The 21115-nt window shown below is 62.2% G+C and overlaps 2 protein-coding genes across 3 annotated transcripts in view; one reads left to right on the top strand and one right to left on the bottom strand.

Moving 5' to 3' along the window:
• Positions 1–1541, top strand: part of COL6A2 (collagen type VI alpha 2 chain) — a 30164-nt gene extending 28623 nt beyond the window's left edge. For both annotated transcript variants that reach the window (XM_051818413.3, XM_051818414.3), the window contains one exon: positions 515–1541. In XM_051818413.3, coding sequence (XP_051674373.1) covers positions 515–1113 — 599 coding nt within the window. In that variant the 3' untranslated portion in view covers positions 1114–1541. The remainder of the gene's footprint in view (positions 1–514) is intronic.
• A 5507-nt stretch (positions 1542–7048) lies between these two features.
• On the bottom strand, positions 7049–20118 carry FTCD (formimidoyltransferase cyclodeaminase). Its single transcript, XM_070071730.2, has 14 exons — positions 20010–20118; positions 19021–19204; positions 17371–17499; positions 17037–17125; positions 16746–16925; positions 15755–15892; positions 15329–15460; positions 11705–11766; positions 11315–11444; positions 10937–11098; positions 8486–8529; positions 8114–8252; positions 7407–7502; positions 7049–7283 (listed from the first exon to the last, which is right to left on the bottom strand). Exons 1-14 carry the CDS (start codon positions 20061–20063, stop codon positions 7197–7199), a joined length of 1626 nt encoding a protein of 541 aa, XP_069927831.2. The 5' UTR covers positions 20064–20118; the 3' UTR covers positions 7049–7196.
• Between the last annotated feature and the right edge of the window lie 997 nt (positions 20119–21115).

The raw sequence follows: 21115 nt of genomic DNA, 5'->3' as shown, positions 1-21115 counted from the left end.
CCCCCATGCTGTCAGCATGTCCAGGGCTGGTGACCACCCTTCTGCTGGGATCTAGTCACACCTGTGCCCATAGCGGGGACACAGGCTCCTGTCTGTCCAGGGGAGATGTGGGCTGGCCAAGTGAGGGGGTCGGGGCCAGGGGTCTTCATGGAGTCCCTCTGTCCCAACACCCTTGGGTGGTGGCCCTTTTGTCACTGGGAGGCCGATGCTTGAGCCAACAGAAGAGGCTTTCTGGATGCTTCCTGCCAAGATGCTTACTTAGCTGGAGGCCTTTGGCTGTGACAGGGCCAGCAGCCCCAGGTCTGGGAGGTTTCCGGGTGGGTTGACATGAGGCAGAGGGTCCTGAGGGCACGTCTGAGTGGTTGCCTGGTGAGGACCCCTGCTGCTGGGTTGCCGTGCTGGCCGCCCATCCCCGACGGGTCTGTGGGGGCCACAGAGGCGGTGCAGGGCGTGGCGGCTGGAGTCCTGGCCTGGCCCCCTTGCCCAGCCGGCGCCCCCTCACGTCTCCCCCCAGAGCTGTACGTGGCCCAGTGCACACAGCGGCCTGTGGACATCGTCTTCCTGCTGGACGGCTCTGAGCGGCTGGGCGAGCAGAACTTCCACAAGGCCCGGCGCTTCGTGGAGGAGGTGTCGCGGCGGCTGACGCTGGCTCGGGGAGACGACGACCCGCTCAATGCCCGCGTGGCCCTGCTACAGTACGGCAGCCAGCGCGAGCAGCAGGTGGCCTTCCCCCTGACCTCCAACCTCACGGTCATCCACGAGGCACTGGACAGCGCCAGCTACCTCAACTCGTTCTCGCACGTGGGAACGGGCATCGTGCACGCCATCAACAACATTGTGCAGAGCGCGCAGGGCGGGGCCCGCCGCCACGCCGAGCTGTCCTTCGTGTTCCTCACGGACGGCGTCACGGGCAACGACAGCCTGGAGGAGTCTGTGCACTCCATGCGCAAGCAGAACGTGGTCCCCACGGTGGTGGCCGTGGGCAGCGACGTGGACATGGACGTGCTCTCCAAGATCAGCCTGGGCGACAGGGCCGCCATCTTCCGCGAGAAGGACTATGACAGCCTGGCGCAGCCCAGCTTCTTCGACAGGTTCATCCGCTGGATCTGCTAGCAGCCCCACCTCCCATCCTCGGTGCTGAGCCCCCAGCAGCCCCGGCCCTGCCCGCCCCGCCTCCCGTCCACGGTGCTATGCAGACCGCAGCTCAGCCAGTCCAACACGGACTGCAGCAGACCTGAAGTCTGTCCGCAGGGAGGTCGGAGGGAGGACCTGCACCAAGGCCACCCGCCCACCGCTGGCTGCCCCAACCGTGGGATCCCTGGTCCCCGCTGAGCCCCTCCCCTCTGGCCTGGCCGGCCGCCCCCACTGCCTTAGCCCTGTCCGCTCCTCCACCCTGCAGCCTACTGGCCCCGCAGCCAGGCCCGCACCAACCCGCCCTGGGCCCTGCCCCTCACGTCCCCTCCCGCTGGAGCTCACGAGAGCAGGCCTGAGAGACCCTGTGCCGCACACCCTCCTCGGTCCAATAAAGCCTTGAGCCCACCTCCTGCTGGCCAGTGCCCGGGTGTCTGTGCCCAGCGGGGCCCGTCCCGTGCGTCTCACCTGCACGGTCTCTTCCACAGACCCTGACAGTCACATCACACGGGGGCTGGTGGCCCCTGTGGCCCCTGCATGGTCCCCAGGTGTATGTACTGACGGCCTCCACCAGGGGCTCACCCAGGCTGTCGGCTTTGGCTGAAAACGATGTTCCTCCATCAGTGGACTCCGTCTGACCCCAGATCAGCCCCAGTCGCCTGCGTCACGGAACACCTACAGATGGATAAGCTGGGTGATGGGCACACAGAGCTCTCGCTGGGTGTGGGTTCTGCGTCCAGGTCCAAGAGCGCTCCGTGGCGAGCAACCCCGGGAGCCATGGGCTCACCCGGGGGGAGGCCCAGGCAGTGGAAACTAAGCACCGCAGGCCAGGGGCTAACAGCGGACGCAGCATCTCGCACTCTGGAAGTGGGGCGTCCGAGATCAAGGGGTCAGCATAGCCTTGGTCCCTCTGAAGGTGCTGGGGACGGTCTGTTCAGGGCCCCCTCCAGCTCCTGGCGGGTTCCTGGCTGACAGCAGCCCCACGTCACTCTCCACGTGGCCTCTCCAGCGTGCATGTGTCTGCGCCCCGCATGGGCACCTGCACCTTAACTGACCTCCAAAGACCCTGTCCCCAGTAAGGTCGCGCGTCCTGAAGCTTGGGGACGACTCCCTGTGCAGCCTGCAGGTGCAGGGAGGGCTTCCATCGCTGCATCACCCTCCGCTCATCTCCCTCCTCACAAGGCCCCATGGGAGACGCCAGCCAGGAAGAAGGAAACTCGCCTCTCCCCTAACTCCTGCACGGGACCCGGCCTCCTCGTCAGGCGTAGCCCCAGGACCGGGACAAGGGTCCTCTGAAGGGAAAGGATGTTCTGTCTGAGGCGCCGGGCCCTGCGTGCGGAGCCTCTCACAGGGCTACAGCAGCGTCAGTCCCCGTGGGAAGGACTCCTGATGCAGGTGGGGGAGGGGCTGCCTTCCCCAGCACAGTCAGTGATCTCAGCAGTGACCCAACACTTTCGTTATTATCAGTATTATTTTGTTTATTCCCAAGGCAGAGTTACGGAGAGAAAGAGAGAAAGAGATCTACCAGCCTTGGGTTCACTTCCCAGATGGCCACCAGAGCCAGGGCTGGGCCGGCCCAAGCCAGAAGCCCAGAACCCCGTCTGAGTCTCCCACATGGGTGGCAGGGTCCAAGCTCCTGGGCCATCCTCTGCTGCTTTCTCAGGTGCATTAGCAGGAGCTGGATGGGAAGTGGAGCAGCCGGGACTCCAGCCGGCTCTCCTACCAAATGCCGGCGTCCCAGGTGGCAGCTTCACCAGCTGTTCCACAATGCTGGGCCCAGTGATCCACCCCATCAAACACGAGCCCAAAAATCCCCTCGCCAAACCTTAGCACCCTCGGCAACAGCCCAAAAACAGCAACCTCTTAGCAACACCCCTCAGCAACACGTGCTAACCAACAAGCCAGCTAACGTCCCCTCGGCAACGTCCCTACAGCAGCTGGGTGCAGGGGACTGGGGCATCCTCAGCAACCCCCACACACAACGTGCCCTTCCCAGAGTGCATCACCGCTGTGTGTGCACCTGGGCACCTCACCAACGTCCTGGACAAATGACTCAAACCGAGGTGCTCTTACCAGCATCCCCTCACAAAGAATGCCCGCCCCAACACCCCTCACGAAGATTCCCCTCACCACATCTTCCCAGACTCCTCCCCTGTGTCATCTCACTAACAGTCCACTACGAAAACTGGCTCAGCGTGACCTCACCAGCATGACCTCACCAGCATTACGTCATAATATTACCTCACCAGCATGACCTCATGTTACCTCACAACATTCCTCACCAGCATGACCTCATGTTACCTCGTCAGCATTACATCATAATATTACCTCACCAGCATGACCTCATGTTACCTCATCAGCATTACATCATAATATTACCTCACCAGCATGACCTCACCATACCTCACAACATTCCTCACCAGCATTACCTCATGTTACCTCGTCAGCATTACGTCATATTACCTCACCAGCATGACCTCATGTTACCTCATCAGCATTACATCATAATATTACCTCACCAGCATGACCTCACCATACCTCACAACATTCCTTACCAGCATTACCTCATGTTACCTCGTCAACATTACGTCATAATATTACCTCACCAGCATGACCTCATCATACTACCTCACCAGCATGACCTCATCAGCATGACCTCCTCAGCATTACATCATAGGCATTACCTCATAACATTACCTCACATTACCTCACAACACTCCTCACCAGCAGTGTTCTGTCACCTCCATACCACCGCGGGCAGCCCACAATGTCCTCAACAACACCCAGTCTCCAACACCCCGCACCCACGGTGCCTCAACAAGCCACATGCTCCAGTGCCCATGGCCAGACACCCCTCACCAACATGGCCCTTCAGCAAGTCTTCACCATGACTGCCTCAGATCAACACCCCACCCCCACCCAACCCTCCCCCACCGTCAGCCCTGCTGTCTCCCCCCCCATCTCCCCTTCACCAGCCCCTCCCCCTCTCCCCTCAGCCCCTCATCAACATGCTCAAGAGAAAGGGGTAGCCTGAGCCCTCAGCTCCTCCCAGAGCCCTCTCTGCCTGCCCACTCCCCACCTAGCGCCGGGCAGGCAGCACCCAGGCTCTCGCAGGCTACCCACACTGCCCTGCAGGGGCTTGAAACTGCGTCAGACCCAACTGATGCCCCAACAGAAAATTCCAGAGGAAACCAGGCTGGATAGGAGCTCAGTGGGAACGGGTCCGACCTCGGTGCAGGGGCTCTGGGATGAGGCCAACACGTGGAGCTCACCGAGGGCTGTACACCCTGTGCCCTGCACACCCGACACACACCTGCTCCGGCTTTGCTGCCACCCTGAGGGCTGCAGGAACCCCTGACGCCCCTGCCCCGAGCAGCTCCAGACCAAGGCTAACCTGGCCTGCAGTCTAGGTCCTGAGGAGTGGGCTGTAGGTGTCGCTCACGGCAGCAGCCCAGGTCCCCAGGCCTGTCAGGGAAGGAGGGTCTCGAGCCACCAGCCCAGCAGGCCTGGGCCCTGCCAGACCCGATGGCCCCCAACTCCCGGAGCCTGAGGGTCTGCAAGGGGCTCAATGTTCCCCTTCAAAACTGCTCTACACCCAGGAAGGGCCATGGTGCCAGCAGCCGAGGTCAGGCCAAGGCTGGGGACACCTTGGTGCAAGGCAGAGGGCGGGGTCACAGGGGCTCTCAGCCAGGGGCCTACCCCCCCGCCCCGAGGTCCCACTGCTGCCCTAACTTAGCGCTAGGCTTTGTGAGCTGCACAAGCGAACATCCTGGGCAGCTTGTGGAGGCAGGTGGCCCCGCCCTCCCTGGGCCAGCCCCGCCCACCCGGGCTCAGTGCTCTTTCCAGTTCCGTTGCGGGGGGGGGGGGGGGGGCTCACAGGCAGTCGCCTTTCCCTGCCTCTGTGTTGTACGGTGTTTTCCATCCAGCAGGGTTCTGGTCATTTACCTTAAATGATCAATGATCATCATCTCAGTGATGATGTCATCTGCCTGTAGGTGATGATGTCATGAACTGTAAGTGATGGTGTCATTAACTGTAGGTGATGGTGTCATTAACTGTAAGCTCCGGCTGTTGTGGCCATCTGGGGAGTGAACCAGCTGATGGGAGACCTCTCTCTCTGTTTCTACCTCTCCCTGTAGCTCTGTCTTTCAAATAAATAAAAATAAATCTTTAAAAAAAAAATTTGCTTTGGGGCCAGCGCTGTGGCACAGTGGGTTAAAGCCCTGGCCTGAAGCGCCAGCATCCCATATGGGCACCAGTTCAAGACCTGGCTGCTGCACTTCTGATCCAGCTCTCTGCTATGGCCTGGGAAAACAGTAGAAGATGGCCCAAGTCCTTGGGCCCCTGCACCTGTGTGGGAGACCTGGAGGGAGCTCCTGGCTCTTGCCTTCAGATTGGCACAGCTCCGGCCATTGAAGCCAACTGGGGAGTGAACCAGCGGATGGAAGGCCTCTCTCTCTCTGCCTCTCCTCTCTCTGTGAAACTCTGCCTTTCAATAAATAAATAAATATTAAAAAAAAAAAAAACCTGTAAGTGATGGTGTCATTTGCCTGCAAGTGATGGTGTCATTAACTGTTAAGTGACAGGGTCATTAACTGTAAGTGGGGATGTCATTAGCTGTAGATGATGATGTCATTTTCCAGAAACAAATGTTTAGTTGTTAGGTAGAGACACCTTTCCCATAGGGGACTGGGCGTTGTGCCTTGCTTAAGAGAGACATGTCCCCACCCCAATCACATCCTTCTAGGGCCCATACCTGTGACACACACAGGCGCACTTCTCTTTTCTTTTCTTGTCTTGTCTTGTCTTGTCTTTTTTATTTATTTGGCAGGTAGAGATATAGACAGTGAGAGAGAGAGACAGAGAGAAAGGTCTTCCTTCTGCGGCTTCACTCCCCAAATGGCTGCTATGGCTGGCGCTGTGGCAATCCGAAGCCAGGAGCCAGGTGCTTCTCCTGGTCTCCCATGGGGTGCAGGAACCCAAGCACTTGGGCCATCCTCCACTGCCCTCCCGGGCCACAGCAGAAAGCTGGCCTGGAAGAGGAGTAACCGGGACTAGAACCTGGTGCCCACATGGGATGCCGGCACCACAAGAGGAAGATTAACCAAGTGAGCCACGGCGCCAGCCCCTACAGTCTCACTTTTCATACACTGGTCTGCCTGGAAGGAATCTGGGGTCTAGTGCTCTCTTCCAGCTGTTTTTTCTTTTTTTAAAAAAGAGTTATTTTATTTGAAAGGCAGAATTACAGGAAGAGATAGAGAAATCTTCCATCAACTCCAACTCCCCAAACGGCCACAACAGCCAGGGCTGGGCCAGGCCAGAGCCAGGAGCCGGGAGCTCCATTCGGGTCTCCCACATGGGTGCAGGGGCCCAAGCACTTGGGCCATCTTCAACTGTTTTTCCCAGGTGCATCAGCAGGAAGCTGGATTGGAAGTGGAGCAGCTGGGATTCGAACCAGTGCCCATATGAGACAGCAGTGACGCAGGTGGCGGCTTAACCCATTCCGCCACTCCAGTCCCTGTCAGCTGCTTTTTCAAGAACTGCTCTATGGCAGGAGGCTGCTGCAGCAGGGGTGCCATGAGTCAAGGAGAACCCTGTGGAGGAGGTGGGGTCCTGGGATTCCAGACGGGACCACCTGGTGCTCGTGAGACTGCCTGAGTGAGGTCCTTGCCTGCCGTGTCTGGCTCTGCGCACTGAGGTCCTGGCAGCTCAGTGGTTTCTGTTCTGAGCAAAATGACCCAGGTGCCTACGCTGGCCCAGGGTGTTCCAAGCCTCCTGTGACCAGGTGCAGGTTCTCTCGAAGCTGAGGCCACGGTGTCAGCTCAGGCTCACTGACCATAGGGCTCCTGGTATCTGCCCCTAGACCCCAGGCTCAGCCCTCAGCCCTGCCCCCCAAGCCCCAAACACAGCACAAAGCTTTGGTGTCAGACTTTACTGGAGGCTACAGGCGACCAAGGGGGACCCTGCCCCATCCGTGGCACCTGTCTTCGCCCTGTGGCCCATGTAGGAGCCCATCAGGTCCCGGCAGGACGGAGGTCACGGCCATAGCCCTCAGTCTCTCGCTGTCATTCCCGCCGGGCCTCCAGGTGGTCCAGAACCAGCGCTGCCTGCGTCTTGGCTTCCTGCAGGAGGCTGGAGATGCGCTGGTGGGTCTGAGAGATGCGGCGGGAGGGTGGTCAGCACCCTGCCCCTGCCCCTGCCCCTGCCCCTGCCCCTGCCCGCAGCGGCCTCGCCCCCTGCTCGTGAACCTGCTGGCCCCTGCACCTCCTGCTCACCTGGGCCTTGAATGCAGGGTCACTGATGTCCTTCAGGTTGGCCAGCACGTTGAAGTACGCCCCGAACACGCCCGTCTCCAGGGCTTTGGCCGCCACCTGCAAAGAGGCCAGGGGCCCCTTCACCCCTCTGCCCCCGCCCCCGCCCAAGGGTGTGCATCCGAGGCACTGTGGGGAGGAGCCGGGCAGGGCAGCTGTCGACCACGCCCCGCAGAGGGGCCGCGTGGTGACAGCCTCAGGACAACTTCCGCACTGCAGAGGGGAAAGCAGCTCCTCCCTGAGCGGGCGCAGCCGAGGAGGCCGGGAGGCTCACGGGCTGTTTTCTGACCAACTGGGAGCCTGGTCAGCCCCGCCCTCAGCAGCAGTCCTGGGTCTCCTGGCTAATGGCCAGGGCCATCCAGGGCCCCTCCTGGGGACAAGGGGACACTTCTTCAGGGTCTCAGAGGCAGACACAAAAAACAGGCATCGCGGGGAAGCTGCAGGAGGCAGCGAACCTCGGGCTCCACCCTGCCCTGCCTCAGGCTCTCTGTTCTAGAAAGGGAGGGGCAGCCGTGTGTGCCCGGTGGTATTGGAGGCCGTGAGACCCCTCTGAGGCTCTGCCTGTGTGCAGGGCAACCTTGAACAAGCTCCTAGCATGGACCAAGCAAGCCGGCCCTGCTGGAGAAGGCCCAGGCCACCGAGCTGCCCACCGCACCCGGAGCCCCCGGTACCTGCAGGTCGGAGCGGCAGGCCAGGTTCCCGCACAGGGCCAGCTCCTGCAGCGCTGGCCACAGCGAGGCCACCGTCTCCGCCAGCGCCAGCGGCACCCCAGCCGCCCGCCTCAGCCCCTCCTGCAGGGCAGCCGCTCGCCTAGAAAGGAGCCAGTAAAGGTCAAGGTCAACGGTGGGTACTCAGCCCCACCCACCAGGGCTAGGCACACAGAACCCCGGTGGAAGAGCAGAAGACCACTCCTGACACCAAAACACACCCTGGGGTGCCTACATGGGAAGGGGTCCTCTCTCGCTTGGGGCCCCAGGTCCCCAGACACCAGGGGAGGCACTGAGCCCAGTGCAGGTGGGGGCCCCAGGCGTCACCGCCCTCACCTGTCCCTCTCCTCAGCTGTGTTCTTGGGCAGCTTCATTGCTTCCTGCAGGAAAAAAGGAAAAAACAAAGACATTAAAAAACAATGCCGGGGTCACTGGCATGTGCCGACTGGGACCTGGGACACAAGGGAGACCCCAGGCAGAATGTGGGGAGCGTGGTGGCCACGCCCACCCATCACCACCAGCATTTTCCAGCTGGGACTGCTCGGTTGAGGGGGCCACAGGCTCCTTCCCTGAGACCTGCTGTTCTCTGGTGTGAGGTCACGCCCTTGGCAGCAGGAGCAGAGACGAGGCAGGGGGCACTGGAGAGGAGGGGTCAACCGTGCCCCCCAGGGCCCTCATTCCAGAGAAGGGGACAGAAAGCCCAGGGAGGTCCCCTGGGCCCTCGCAACCCCAGCAGCAGGAGCAACCCGGGCCAGGGTCCCTTCCACAGCATCTCCCTCTCTCTCTCCCTCTCTCTCTCCCTCTCTCTCATACACACACACACACACACACACACACTCACACACACACACACTCCAAAGGCATCGCTTAAACAGTCACTCAGCAGGAGGGAGCTGCACCCTGGCAGGTGAGGACCCCACATCCCACATCCCACATGGGGAACCCGGTTCAGTGCAGCTCCAGCTCCCAACGCCAGCTTCCTGCTACTGAAGACCCAGGAAGGCAGCAGTGATGGCTCCAGTGCCCGTGTGGGAGAGCCGGACTGTGCTCCTGGCTTCAGCCCGGCCCCCAGTCACTGTGGGCACTGGGAGAGCGAGCTGGCAGGTGGCAACTGCCATTCTCCCTCCCTTCCTCCCTCCCTCCCTCCTTCCCGCCCAAATGAGTAAACAGAAACATCAGCTACAGTGTCACCACAGCCAGGGTGTGAGAAGCCCAAATGCATGGGAGGAAGAGCAGCAACCTTGGAAGGCGGTGCCCCCCCAGCCACAGTGTCCCAGCCTCAGCTTTGTCACCTGCTCCGCTCTCACCCCACCCCTGCCAGATCCTGCCTCTGCGTGGGGAGCACTGCAGGACAGCCTGGGGGACAGCTGGGAGGGAATATGGCCACCTCGTCACCAAAAAGTCCTTATCAACCAACCCTCCATGGGCCACAGGTGACAGCGGAGGAGACAAAAACACCCCAGCCCCTGACAAGTGTCTGCAGCCGTGCCCGCTGCAGAGGTGGGCTTAGTCCTGGGGCAGGCGCGAGACCATTCCAGCCGTGACCTGCAGCCGGGCTTGGGGTCACCGGGCTCACCTGTGCCCAGCCAGGTGTTTCTGCTCCCTGTGCTCCACAGAGAGACTTCTGCAAGCTTTCTATGTCACTGGGAGTCACTTCCGTGGGAGCCACCCAGGGGCCGTCCTTTATTTCCTCTGGGAATCCAGCTGCTCCCCGCCTGCCCACTGCCTCCGTGCGTGGGCCCCGGGCGGCCCTGTCTCTGCCACTCTCTCTAAACCACACATCTTTGCTCTTCATTTTTTCCTTTCCTGCCTTTGGTTCAATTTCCTGTTTGCACTTTTCTCCTCTAGCTGTTTCCCGTGCACCTTTTTTTTTTTTTTTTGGACAGGCAGAGTGGACAGTGAGAGAGAGAGACAGAGAGAAAGGTCTTCCTTTGCCGTTGGTTCACCCTCCAATGGCCGCCGCGTCCACGCCTATCCGATGGCAGGAGCCAGAATCCAGCGCCCTGACCGGGACTAGAACTCGGTGTGCCGGCGCCGCAAGGCGGAGGATTAGCCTAGTGAGCCACGGTGCCAGCCCGTGCACCTTATTTCTTACAATCGCTAAAGGCAGGGCTTTTTCTAAGTTTTTAATATTTGTGTTCAAGCTGGTGCTTCTCTTTAAATTCCTGTCGGTGTCTAAGGCTCACCAGAAGGTAAAAGTCCACAAACACAACCGTGGCCTGGGACAGCTGTGTAAAGTGAAGACCCCGAGCAGATAAAATCAGAGACTGCTGGAGCCCACAGGAGCCCGGGGAGCCTCCCTGTCAGAAGCCAGGGTCCAACGACAAACACAGGAACACACAGCCTGTCCAGCCCCCTCGCCCTGCCTCTCCCCCCCTCGCCCTGCCTCTCCCTCTCTCCTCCTCCTCCTCCCCTTCCTCCTCCTCCTCCACTGTTTCTCTCTTCCCCTGCCACTCCCGCCCCTCCCTCCCAGGCTGGAGCTGCTTCCTGACCTAGCCCTGTCCTGGGTGGAGTCCGGGACCAGGCGCTGGTCAGCCCTGAGCTCCACCGACTGCCCCAGGGCAGGGGCTTTCCCACGCCCGCTGTGTGCGCCCGGAGCTGTTTGCTGGCGGAACCCTCTTGTCCCTGCCACGGCGGTGCCAGCTTTTTCTGGCTTTCTCCCGCCCGTGTCCTGCTGCGGCGATGGCCAGGGCTCACTGCCCGGGAGAAACAGGGGCTGCCTGAGTCCCAGCACCCTGCTCCTGAGCCCTCACACTCACCCCAGCGCCCCACGCCCCCAGAGCTCACCAAGCAAGTGTTGAAGGCCTTGGCGTCGGCGTCCACCAGCGCGGTCAGCTGCGCTGCAGCCGCGTGGAAGGGCGGGATCAGGCGCCGCATGGCCGCGTCCAAGTGCTCGAACTGACGGCGCCCGTAGGTCATCTGCCCCACCATGGAGGCCAGAGCTGCACCCTGGGCGAGACCAAGCTGTGCCGGGGCCCAGGCACAACAGAGGGGACCCCCTAGATTCGGGGGCAGCGGGGTCCCTGCGCCATGGGATTTGGGGGTGATGGGGTCCCTGGAAGGTGGGATTCGGGGCGGTGGGGTCCCACACGGTGGGAGTCCAAGGCAGTGGACCTCAGTCCCCACCCTGGGAGGCCCTGGCGCCCTGCCCAGGATTGTGCTCACCATGGCCGCAGAGGCCGCGGCCACCGAGCCTCCCCCAGGGGCCGCTGAGCGGGCGCCCACGTCGCGGACAAAGGTGCGCAGGGGCCGATCAAGCAGGTTGTGCTGGGCCTGGACATCGGGGACCAGGTACCTGGGAGGGAACCAAGTGCAGGTGTATGGCGAACCCTGCAGCCACCCCACCCTGGGCGCCATCCCATGGGCAGGGCAGGCAGCAGCTGGGAACCACCAGGAGCTCGTGTGGAGACGGAACAGGGCCTTGCCATGGTCTAACTGTCCCCCTCTCTGCCCCCAGACCCCGCTGGGCACAGGGATGCCCCTGTGAGCAGGTGACCAGGGGTCAGCCTGGGTGTGGTCCTACCAGGAAGAGGGGAGGGGGGGCGGGCTTCTCACTCAATGATGCGCTCCTTGGCGTGGAAAGGGCACAGCGAGTCCAGCCCCAGCCTGCTCACCACCTGGATGGGGCACAGGGGGTGAGGCGGCATCAGCGCATGCGCCTGGCGGGCAGAGGGGCTGTGGAAAGTGGGGTCTTCCACTCTGGAGGAGTCAGCCCCTTGCTCGCCTTAGGCCTTGTGCCCCCTGCCAGCTCTTAGAGGGACTGGGGAGGGACCCCACAGTGCTCCAGGTACAGGCACCCCATCGCCTCTTGGGGAAACAGGTGCCTGGGAGCCCTCAGCCAGCCAGCCTCACCCCTCGTCCCACCGCTGGAAGGGGCAGAGCTGAATTCAAAGGTGCCGGTGTGGAGGGAGGCAGCACTAAGCCCCAGAGCCCCTGTGCGCAGAGCCGGCTGCAGGAGGGACCGCGTGCAGAGCAGAGCCTTAACCTCTGCAGAGGACTAACCCCCCCCCCCGCAGCCTCCCTGTGGGCTGACCCCCCCACCGCAGCCTCCCCATGGGGAGGGCTTGGCCGTCAGAGCGTGCGGTGGGAGTAGAAACCCCGGAAGGGGACATCCCCTGAAAACCCCTGAGGAAATAGGGGAAACAAAACTCTGCTGGCTGCCCCTGACCAGAAGTCCCCGAGGGGCACGAGGGGTACGAGGGGCACGGCTCACTGCTTGCACCCACGCTGCCGGCAGAAGCTGCCAGAGGCCCTGGGTGGCCGGAACCAAAGTGAATACATGGTCTTTCTCCTGTCCAGTCCTGCCTGTCGCACTGTGACTGAGCAGCCCCGTGTAGCTCGCAGGTAAACAACACTTGCTCGGAATTCCAGGGGCCAGAATCCCCCGGCCTGGGATAGGGCGGGCACCGGCTGGGAACACCAAGCCTTAGACACAACGCAAGCTGACCCTCAGCAGTGGCCGCGCAGCCTCACCCACGCCCCCTCCCCCTCAGCCTCCCTTCCCAACTTTACAAGGGTCTCCTGCTGACCAGCAAAGCCGAGAGGAGACCTGTGGAGACAGACATGTCTGCATCTCCCCCAAGACCTCTGGCCCCCTGATGACCTAAGCTCGCTCAGCGCTCGTCTCTGCAGGCTCCAGCAAGAGCAGCCCAGGCCTCGCTTGCTTTTCCATGTATCAGTCATGCCCCCAAGCACCAGACCCAGGCAAACACAAACCCTCTTCGGAGAGTGTCCAAGAATCCCAGAGATAAAATTGCAAAGAACATGCACGCACAATCAAAAATCACAGACCCCACAAAGAAGCAGTCACCACGCTGGGCTTCAGGAGCCCCGGGCAGAGACACGGGTGGGTGGGTGGCCCAGCAGTTAGGCCAGGCGGCTGGGACACCGGTGTCCCGGCTCAGGGTGCCTGGGCTCAAGTCCTGGCTCCATGCCTGACTCCAGCCCCTGCTGACACCTGGGAGGCCGGGGGGGCCGCTCCAGCACTTGCATTCCTGCCTCCCACGTGAGAGGCCTGCATTGAGTTCCAAGCTCCTGGTTGCAGCCTGTCCCAGCCCCAGCCACTGAGAGAACTTTCTCCCCCGACGACTCTCCCACCCCTCCTCCCCTTACCGCCTCCCCCTCTTCCCCTCCCTTCCCTTCTCCCTCTCAAATAAAAACTATTAAGAGAACGTAAAATGGTAAAAATGGGAAAAGAGTAAACGTGAGAGAAGTGAAGGGTGAAGCCAGAAGTCGGCTGGAGCTTCAGGGGCACGGAGCGCGGACCCCAGCAGTGCCTCCAGGGCGCTCGGCGATTAGGAGCAGAAAAGCAGCAGGGGAGGGGGTCGACCAGCTGACCCAAGTCAGTGCCTTGAGACCTAGACACCCCTGCCCTGCCACTGCCCTGGACAAGTGCAGGGAGAAGACCCAGTCCAAGGCACCAGGGCTTCTGGACCGGAGCCCGGACTGCAGGAAGCCACGGGACGTGGATGCCGATTCTGTCCTGGCAGGAGAGGCTGCAGGCACACTGGTGCTGGGTTCCCATCGTGACCGTTCTGCTGCGGCTCTGTAGGGGGATGGCCTTGATCTTTAGAGACACATCCTGAATAAATCAGTATGAAGGGCACCTGTCTCCATCATCCAGAAAACACCAGCGTGCTCGCCAGGAACAGAGTGATGGAGGAAATGGCCCAGAACGCCAGCAGCTGGTGCGCTAGACAGAGCCACAGGGAGCTCCTGTGGTGTCCTTGGGCCTTTTCCACAAAACAAAGTGCCCAAGATTCCGCAGCAGCTGGGACTAGAATGGACCTGGCCAGGTGCAATTTGAGAAAACCGCAAGAACACGGGGGAAGAAATGAATGGGGGAGAAAGTCAGACGGCATTCACGGCAGGCGGAAACGGTACAGTGCAATTAGTGGCGTAAGCTGGAGGGCTAACCGGCCAAAGACGGAGTCAAGAGAAGGTTCTCGATGTCACACAGAAGTGGAATCTGTGGGTCACCAGGAAGCGGCTGCGGCAGGCAGGGCTTGACCTCAGGAGTACCAGGGAGGCAGAGACTGTTGGGTTTAAGGGACCCAAGTCCCAGAGAACAACAGGTGACCTGGAACTGTGGGTGCCCACCTGTCTTGCAAGAATGGACCACAGCGGGGCGCACTGTGGCATACCTGGTAAAGCCCCTGCCTGCAGCACCAGCATCCCATATGGGCACCGGTTCAAGTCCCAGCTGCTCCACTTCCCACCCAGCTCTCTGCTAACGCACCTGGGAAAGCAGCAGAAGACGGCCCAAGTGCTTGGGTCCCTGCACCCATGTGGGAGACTGGGAAGAAGCTCCTGGCTCCTGGCTTCGGCCTAGCCTAACCCTGTCTGTCTGTGGCAGCCATTTGGGAAGTGAACCAGCGGAGGGAAGATTCTCCCCCCCCCACCTTCTCTCTGCCTCTCTCGCTCTTTCTCCCTCTCTCGCTCTCTCTGTAACTCTACCTTTCAAATAAATAAATCTTTTTAAAAAACCAAAATTACAGAATGACCTTCCCAGGCAAGTGGGCACCAGCCAGGTCAGAGGTAAAAGCCTCCGCGTTCTCCCTCCCACTGTGCCTGCGGGGGAAGCCCTGCAAGGGGCAGTATGAGCTGGGACAGTGCGTGGACATGCTAGGAGACGGCCAGTGCTGCCACTGGATGCTCGTGAGACAGGGAGGCAGAGGAGGCCGCTGCGCGTGGACAGTCCAGGCACACACCAGGACCAGCCACACCCACTCGCCCCCACAGACCCAAAAATAGGTGGAGAGCAGTCCGTCCGCACCTGTCTGCTCGATTAGTACAGTCCAGCCTGGACACAGTCACCCGCCAGAAGACAACGCTTCCAGAAACCCAGCCATGCGGCTCAGAAGAGTCCCAGGGGCCTGGGCCAGGCGGGAGCCCCCAGGACTAGAGGCAAAGGTGGCAGTGAGAGCAGCGGAGCCACCTCCTAGGAGGTCTCGGCGCGCTGGGGGACACGCGCACGCACAGACTGGCAGGGGTGCTCACACGTGAACCTGCAGCTCGCAGAGAACACCCCCAAATGAAAATCTCCTCTTCTGAGCAGAAAGCAGCAGAGCAGAGCAGTGGGGCGGGGGCCTGGCCCTGAGCAGGGGGCCAGGCCGGGGGCGCCGACCCCTGCCCCGGAAGCACCACGCTCCCCCCCGGGGTCCCCGCTTGGGTGCCCACCAGCCGGACGCGGTGCTCCTCCTCCAGGACGAAGAGGTTCTCCTTGTCACAGTAGAAGGCCGCAGCGTCCAGCACCGCTCTCAGAGGCACCAGGCCCACCAGCTGCGAGCCCACCACCGGGAGGCTCAGCGCCTGCCGAGGCCAAGACGGGGCACGTCAGTGCGGGGGGCGGCACCCACCCTGCTCACCTGGAGGGTCCTCCCTACAGGGACACCCGCCACTCACCTGTACCACCCTCGGCCACTGGACTGCCCGCCCACCCACTCACCTGTACCCACCCTCGGCCACTGGACTGCCCGCCCACCTATACCCACCCTCGGCCACTGGACTGCCTGCCCACCCACTCACCTGTACTCACCCTCAGCCCACAGGACTGCCCGCTCACCTGTACCCACCCTCAGCCCACAGGACTGCCCGCCCACTCACCTGGGCCTCCCTGCAGGTCTCCTCATAGACTGTGTGCAGCCCTGTGACCTCAAAGTCCAGGAGGTTCGTGGACACCTGAGCCAGGCTCTTCTCCTCCAGGTACCAGCCAATGCCCTGGACCTTTTTCAGACGTCCTGGCTACACAGGAAAAGGTGTCTCCACTTGCCCCGGCCCCACCCGATCTCTGCAGGTGGCAGGGGTGGACACGGTGGCTCGTGTCTTCTGTTCTCCCTCCCTTCCTCTCTCACCTGAGCCAGCCAGGACAGGCCCTGCCTGGCACCAGGAAGCGGAGGTCCCGAGGGTCAGGCACCGGGAGACCCACTCTGCTTGGACCGCAGACAAGGCTCCGGAAGGGCATGCCTCCTGACCAGTGCTCGGCCCATGCCATGTCTGGAGGCTGCCCCCACCCATCCTGTCCTGCCCACTCTCCCCGGGGGTGACAGACCATGTGACAAGGGAACCTTGTTTTGCCCAGGCACAGACAAGGCTTCAGTCACCGTGTTTTCGTGTCTGCGGAGTGGAGGCCACTGCCTTCCCAGGCGTCTGCGGCTTCTGTGTCTGACCCGCACTGGCTGCAGGTGCGATGCTCAAACAAGGTAACAGCCGCTCTGCAGACTCGGGGCGCCTGGGAGTGTGACGGCCGCTGGGGTGCCCGAGGGTGCGTGGGGCACGGGAGGACACGCACAGGGGCCCCAGGAGGCTGGAGGGGCTCTGGAGGCCCTGCAGCGCCTGGAGATCTGTGGGGGCACCAGGAGTGCCTGGGGCTACCTGGGGTTCAGGAAGCAGCTCCCTTCCGGTCAGCATGGAAGCACGGCTGTGTTTGAACCGAAGGCACAGCCCTGCCTGCGTCCATGACAAAGTGCTCCCCACCTCCCAACCCGAACCCCCGACCCCGCCTGAGACACGAGGCTGAATCGGCCCCACAGGGTCACTCCGGAGTTGGGGGCGGGGCTCCCCTGGCCCTGCCCACGGAGTTGGGGGCGGGGCTCACCTGGTCCTGCCCACGGCCCTGCTCCCGCAGGTTGAGAGCAATGCGGTGCGCCTGCTCCTTGGTGCTGAGCAGGTTGATGTTGAACGCGATGAGGAACTTCCGTGCCCCTGTGGCGGTGGCCCCCCAGCTGGGGACAAAGGAGCTGGGGCCGAAGTCAGGAGCCCACTCGGCCTGCTTGAGCTGTGAGGACGTCCACCCTGGCTCAGGAGGGGCCCGGGCCCACCTGCCCCCGCAGGGGGAGGCGCAGAGTCCGCCCTCCTCCCCAGACCCACCCGCCCCTGGAGGGCCCACCTTCTCAGGAAGGGCCTCGTACTCCCCCGCCCGGATGGCCGGCAGGGTCCGGCGGCTGACCGTCCGTGCCGCCTCGCCGTACAGGTACACTGCAAGGGAGTCCGCTGGTCAGGCCCCCACGGCTGGAGGGAGCAGGCCAGTGGCTGCCCCCAGCCTCAGCCGGGGCTCCCGGCCCACTGGGGAGGGCCCAGCAGGGTGGATGTGGGTGGCCGCTAGAGGCGCTGCTCCGCGACATGGGAGCCACCCGTGTGCCTGCTGCGGGTTCCGTGTCAGTGGCAGTCGGCAGCTTTGGTACACCTGCACTGGACAGAGGGGCCCTGCTGGGGGCGCTCACCCGGCACGTCCAGCTCCTCCGCCAGCCGCTGGCCGAAGGCCTCCGCACAGAGCACACAATCAGCCATGCTGACGTCACGCACAGGGATGAAGGGACAGACGTCCAGGGCGCCCATTCGAGGGTGCTCTCCTACAGAGAGAGGAGGGGTCGGAGGCTGGGGGCAGGGGCTGGAAGGCTCCTCGGACCCCCATCCTCTCGACACCCTGACCGCACCCCCAGGTGTCCACGCTGACCCAGGCACCCCCAACCCCGCCCTGTGACGACACCACTCCCAGCCAGCAGCGAGTCCCGGGGACGGCCTCCCAGGGACACAGACCAGGGAAGCAGCAGGACCACAGCCATTTGGCATCTTTGGGACAAAACTCTCCCTCTCCCAGAAATCACAGAAATCACTCCCCCGGGGCCTGTAGCTGGGCTCCTGTGAGCCGCGGCCAGGCTGGAAGTGGCCTCCCAGCCCCCTCCCCTGGCAGTGGGGGACCCAGGCTGCGTTCTCAGAGGCTCCTCCCACAGCCCTGCACCTGCTACCAGACCGGGCACACCGCAGTCCCCGGGGACGATGGCCCTCCATCCCCCAGCCCCCGGACCACCGTGCTGCTCACCCTCGGGCTGTGCTGCTCGCCAGGTGGCCCAGCCTCCCCCGTTGTGCCCAAGTAACCTTTGGGTGGACTCCTACATGCGTCCAACCGACCCTTGACCCTGCCTGCCACTGCCATCATGTTTGATTTTTCAGGCTGTTGACAGGTCGTTGTCCAGAGCAGCTGTGAATTCTCCCCTCAACTCCCACGACCTGGGAGGGAGCCTGAGTTTTACAGGTGTAGCTGGTTCCTTCCCAGTGCCTGTGGGAGCTGTCACTCCCCTCAGTGGCCATGGGAGCTGTCACCCCCTCCCCCTCAGTGGCCTTGGGAGCTGTCACCCCTCCCCCTCAGTGGCCATGGGAGCTGTCACGTCTCTGTGGCCTTGGGAACTGTCACCCCCTCCCCCTCAGTGGCCATGGGAGCTTTCACACCCTCCCCCTCAGTGGCCTTGGGAGCTGTCACCCCCTCCCCCTCAGTGGCCTTGGGAGCCGTCACTCCCCCCAGTGGCCATGGAACTGTCACCCCCTCCCCCTCAGTGGCCTTGGGAGCTGTCACCCCCTCCCCCTCAGTGGCCTTGGGAGCTGTCACTCCCCCCAGTGGCCATGAAACTGTCACCTCCTCCCCCCCAGTGGCCTTGGGAGCTGTCACCTCCTCCCCCTCAGTGGCCTTGGGAGCTGTCACCCCCTCCCCCTCAGTGGCCATGGAACTGTCACCCCCTCCCCCCCAGTGGCCTTGGGAGCTGTCACCTCCTCCCCCTCAGTGGCCTTGGGAGCTGTCACCCCCTCCCCCCCAGTGGCCTTGGGAGCTGTCACCCCCTCCCCCTCAGTGGCATGGGAACTTTCACCACCCCCCCGGGGCCATGGGAGCTGTCGCCCCACCAGGGGCTGTGGGAGCCGTCACCCGTGGGGCCACATCCTGGCAGCCTCCACAGCCACACCCAGGCGTGGCACCCCTCAACTCCAGGGCCCTCCTTCAGGAACCCTGCTCGCCAGCCCTGTCGGACCCCACACCCAGAGCCAGGCCTGAGCTTGTCCCAGGACCCCTGCGGACAGAGTTGGACCCGACCCCCTCTCACCTTTGTGCCTGCTCATGTCAATGAGCCGTGAGGCTACACGGGCGGCATTGAGGGCGCCCTCCACCACGCACTCCGGCTGCCCCACGAAGGTGTAGACCGTGCGGTTGGTAGAGGGGCCAGCGTCCACATCCAGGAGCACACAGCCTGGGGTCTGCGTGATGGCTCTGGAGATGGCGTCAATCACCTGGGGCAAAGGTCAGCCCACACCGGGTTCCCCACTTGGAAGCAGGCAAAGGGGCTTTGAAGGGCCTAAGGAGGCGGCCCTGAGTGCTTGGGGAGCTCCCAGCTGAGAGCCTGCTGGTGGGTGACAGTCGCAGGGAGACCCCGTCGTGTGGGCTGTGGTCACTCCTGGCCCAAGAACTGGCCCCACAGGAGGGGCTCAGGCGGCTCCACTCAGCCAGGTGCCTGGAAAGGTGGCCTGGGCACTGACCATGACCCTCAGGCCCTGCTCACCAAGAGCAGGCCCCACAACCCCCCAAGCCTCCTCTTAGTGGAGGGAGGAACAAGCAGGGTTGGGAGGAGCTAAAGGGCCTAGAACCTTCTGGGGCCCACATCCTGCCCCATGGGCCTCGGTGGCCTGCCTGGCCTGGGTCCCAGGTCTCTGTAGGCTTCATGGGGTGAAAACCGCCTTCTCTGGGTGCTACAGGGTAGAGATGGAGTCAGCCCAGAGGGACCAGAGGGACGGGCACCGTAACCTCACGCAGCCCCTGGGTGTGCCCCGGGGCCGTGCTTCCAGAGAGAGATCTGAGGCCCATCAAGGACAGAAGACCTGCTCAACCCCCACCCAGGAGTATCAGAAAGACCCCTGAACCCACCACCAGACCTGCTGCCCCCCGACTGGCCGCCAACAGGAGGTGGTTCCTGGGAGGGAGCACTGCCGGCCCTTGGCTGGGCCCATCTGGAGCACGCAGCTCCCCCCACACCACCATACACACCCCCTCCTCTCGACCCAAGCCCCTCAGACCCTGCCAGTCCCAGGGGACCCTCACCTCCTGGTTGTTCCCCTCTGAGAAGTTGGGGACACACTCTACCAGCTGAGACATGGCCGCACCGTTATCTGACGTGTCTCACGGGGCAAGCAGAGGGGCAGAGGATGGTGGAGGGGCAGCAGCCGAGGGACCTTTATCCACTCAGCAGTGCCCTCCCCATGTCGAGCTTCTCATTAACCAGCAAGTCCCAGGGAGCAGGGCTGCAGGCTGAGGGCCGGTGACCTGGAACGGGTGGTGCAGGGCCAGGAGCTGTCCACCAGGAGCAGCTGGGGTGTGAGCTCCCCAGAAAGAAGGCCAGGGACGCTCAGAGGCCCTGGAGTGGTCAAGTTCAGCCTGGATGTCAGGCCAGCCTCTGTGAGAGCCTCCAGGTGACCCCTGGACCACTGTTTCTTCATGTAAGGGCTTGACCTTGGGACTGTGGGGAGGAGAGGCCGTGTGTGAGGCCCCCGTATAGAGCCTGATGCCTGGCAGAGAGCAAATCAGCAGGGACAGGCAGGGAGTGCAGGGCGGGTGTGAGAGGCTGTGGCTGAGCTGTGGGTAGGGATCAGAGTGGACACCAGTGTGCATAGGAGTCTGCGGGTGAGTGTGAGAGTGTGCACATGTGTTAACATGAGCATGTGTATAGATGCAAGAGTCCATGTGTGTGTTAGTGTGAGCATGTGTGTAGATGCAAGGGTCCATGTGTGTGTTAGTGTGAGCATGTGTGTAGATGTCAGGATACATGTGTGTTGGTGTTAGTGTGCATGTAGATATAAGGGTTGTGGTGTGTGTGCATGTGTGTAGATGTTAGGGTATATGTGTGTGTTGGTATGAGCATGAGGGTAGGTGTCACAGTGTGTGAACATATGTGTAGACCATTGCATATGTGTTCATGTGAACATGTATGCAGATGTCAGGGTATATGTATGTTAGTGTGAGCATGGCTATAGTAGTCAGGATGTGTGTGATGGTACAAGCATGTGTGCAGAGGTCAGGGTGTGTGTGTGAACATGTAGATGTCATGGTGTATGTGTGTTTTGGTGTGAGCATTGTGTAAGTATCAGAATATGTGTATTTTGTGAGCATGCATGTAGATTAGAGTGTGAAAGCATGTGCGTAGACATCAG

Source organism: Oryctolagus cuniculus, chromosome 4 (genome assembly GCF_051225735.1).
Source record: "Oryctolagus cuniculus isolate XC-2025 breed Fujian yellow rabbit chromosome 4, ASM5122573v1, whole genome shotgun sequence".
In the NCBI taxonomy this organism is placed as follows: Eukaryota; Metazoa; Chordata; class Mammalia; order Lagomorpha; family Leporidae; genus Oryctolagus; species Oryctolagus cuniculus.
The sequence above is the reverse complement of the archived record's forward strand: the minus strand, read 5'-3'. Positions and strand labels throughout refer to the sequence as shown.

Coding starts and splice junctions, on each gene's coding strand:
- FTCD (XM_070071730.2), bottom strand. CDS start 20,063: ATGTCTCAGCTGGTAGAGTGTGTCCCCAACTTCTCAGAGGGGAACAAC. Junction 11,767..15,328: donor AGGAGCACCGCGTCCGGCTG/GTGGGCACCCAA, acceptor TGCCCCATCCAG/GTGGTGAGCAGGCTGGGGCT. Junction 7,503..8,113: donor CCTGCCGCTCCGACCTGCAG/GTACCGGGGGCT, acceptor GCCTCTTTGCAG/GTGGCGGCCAAAGCCCTGGA.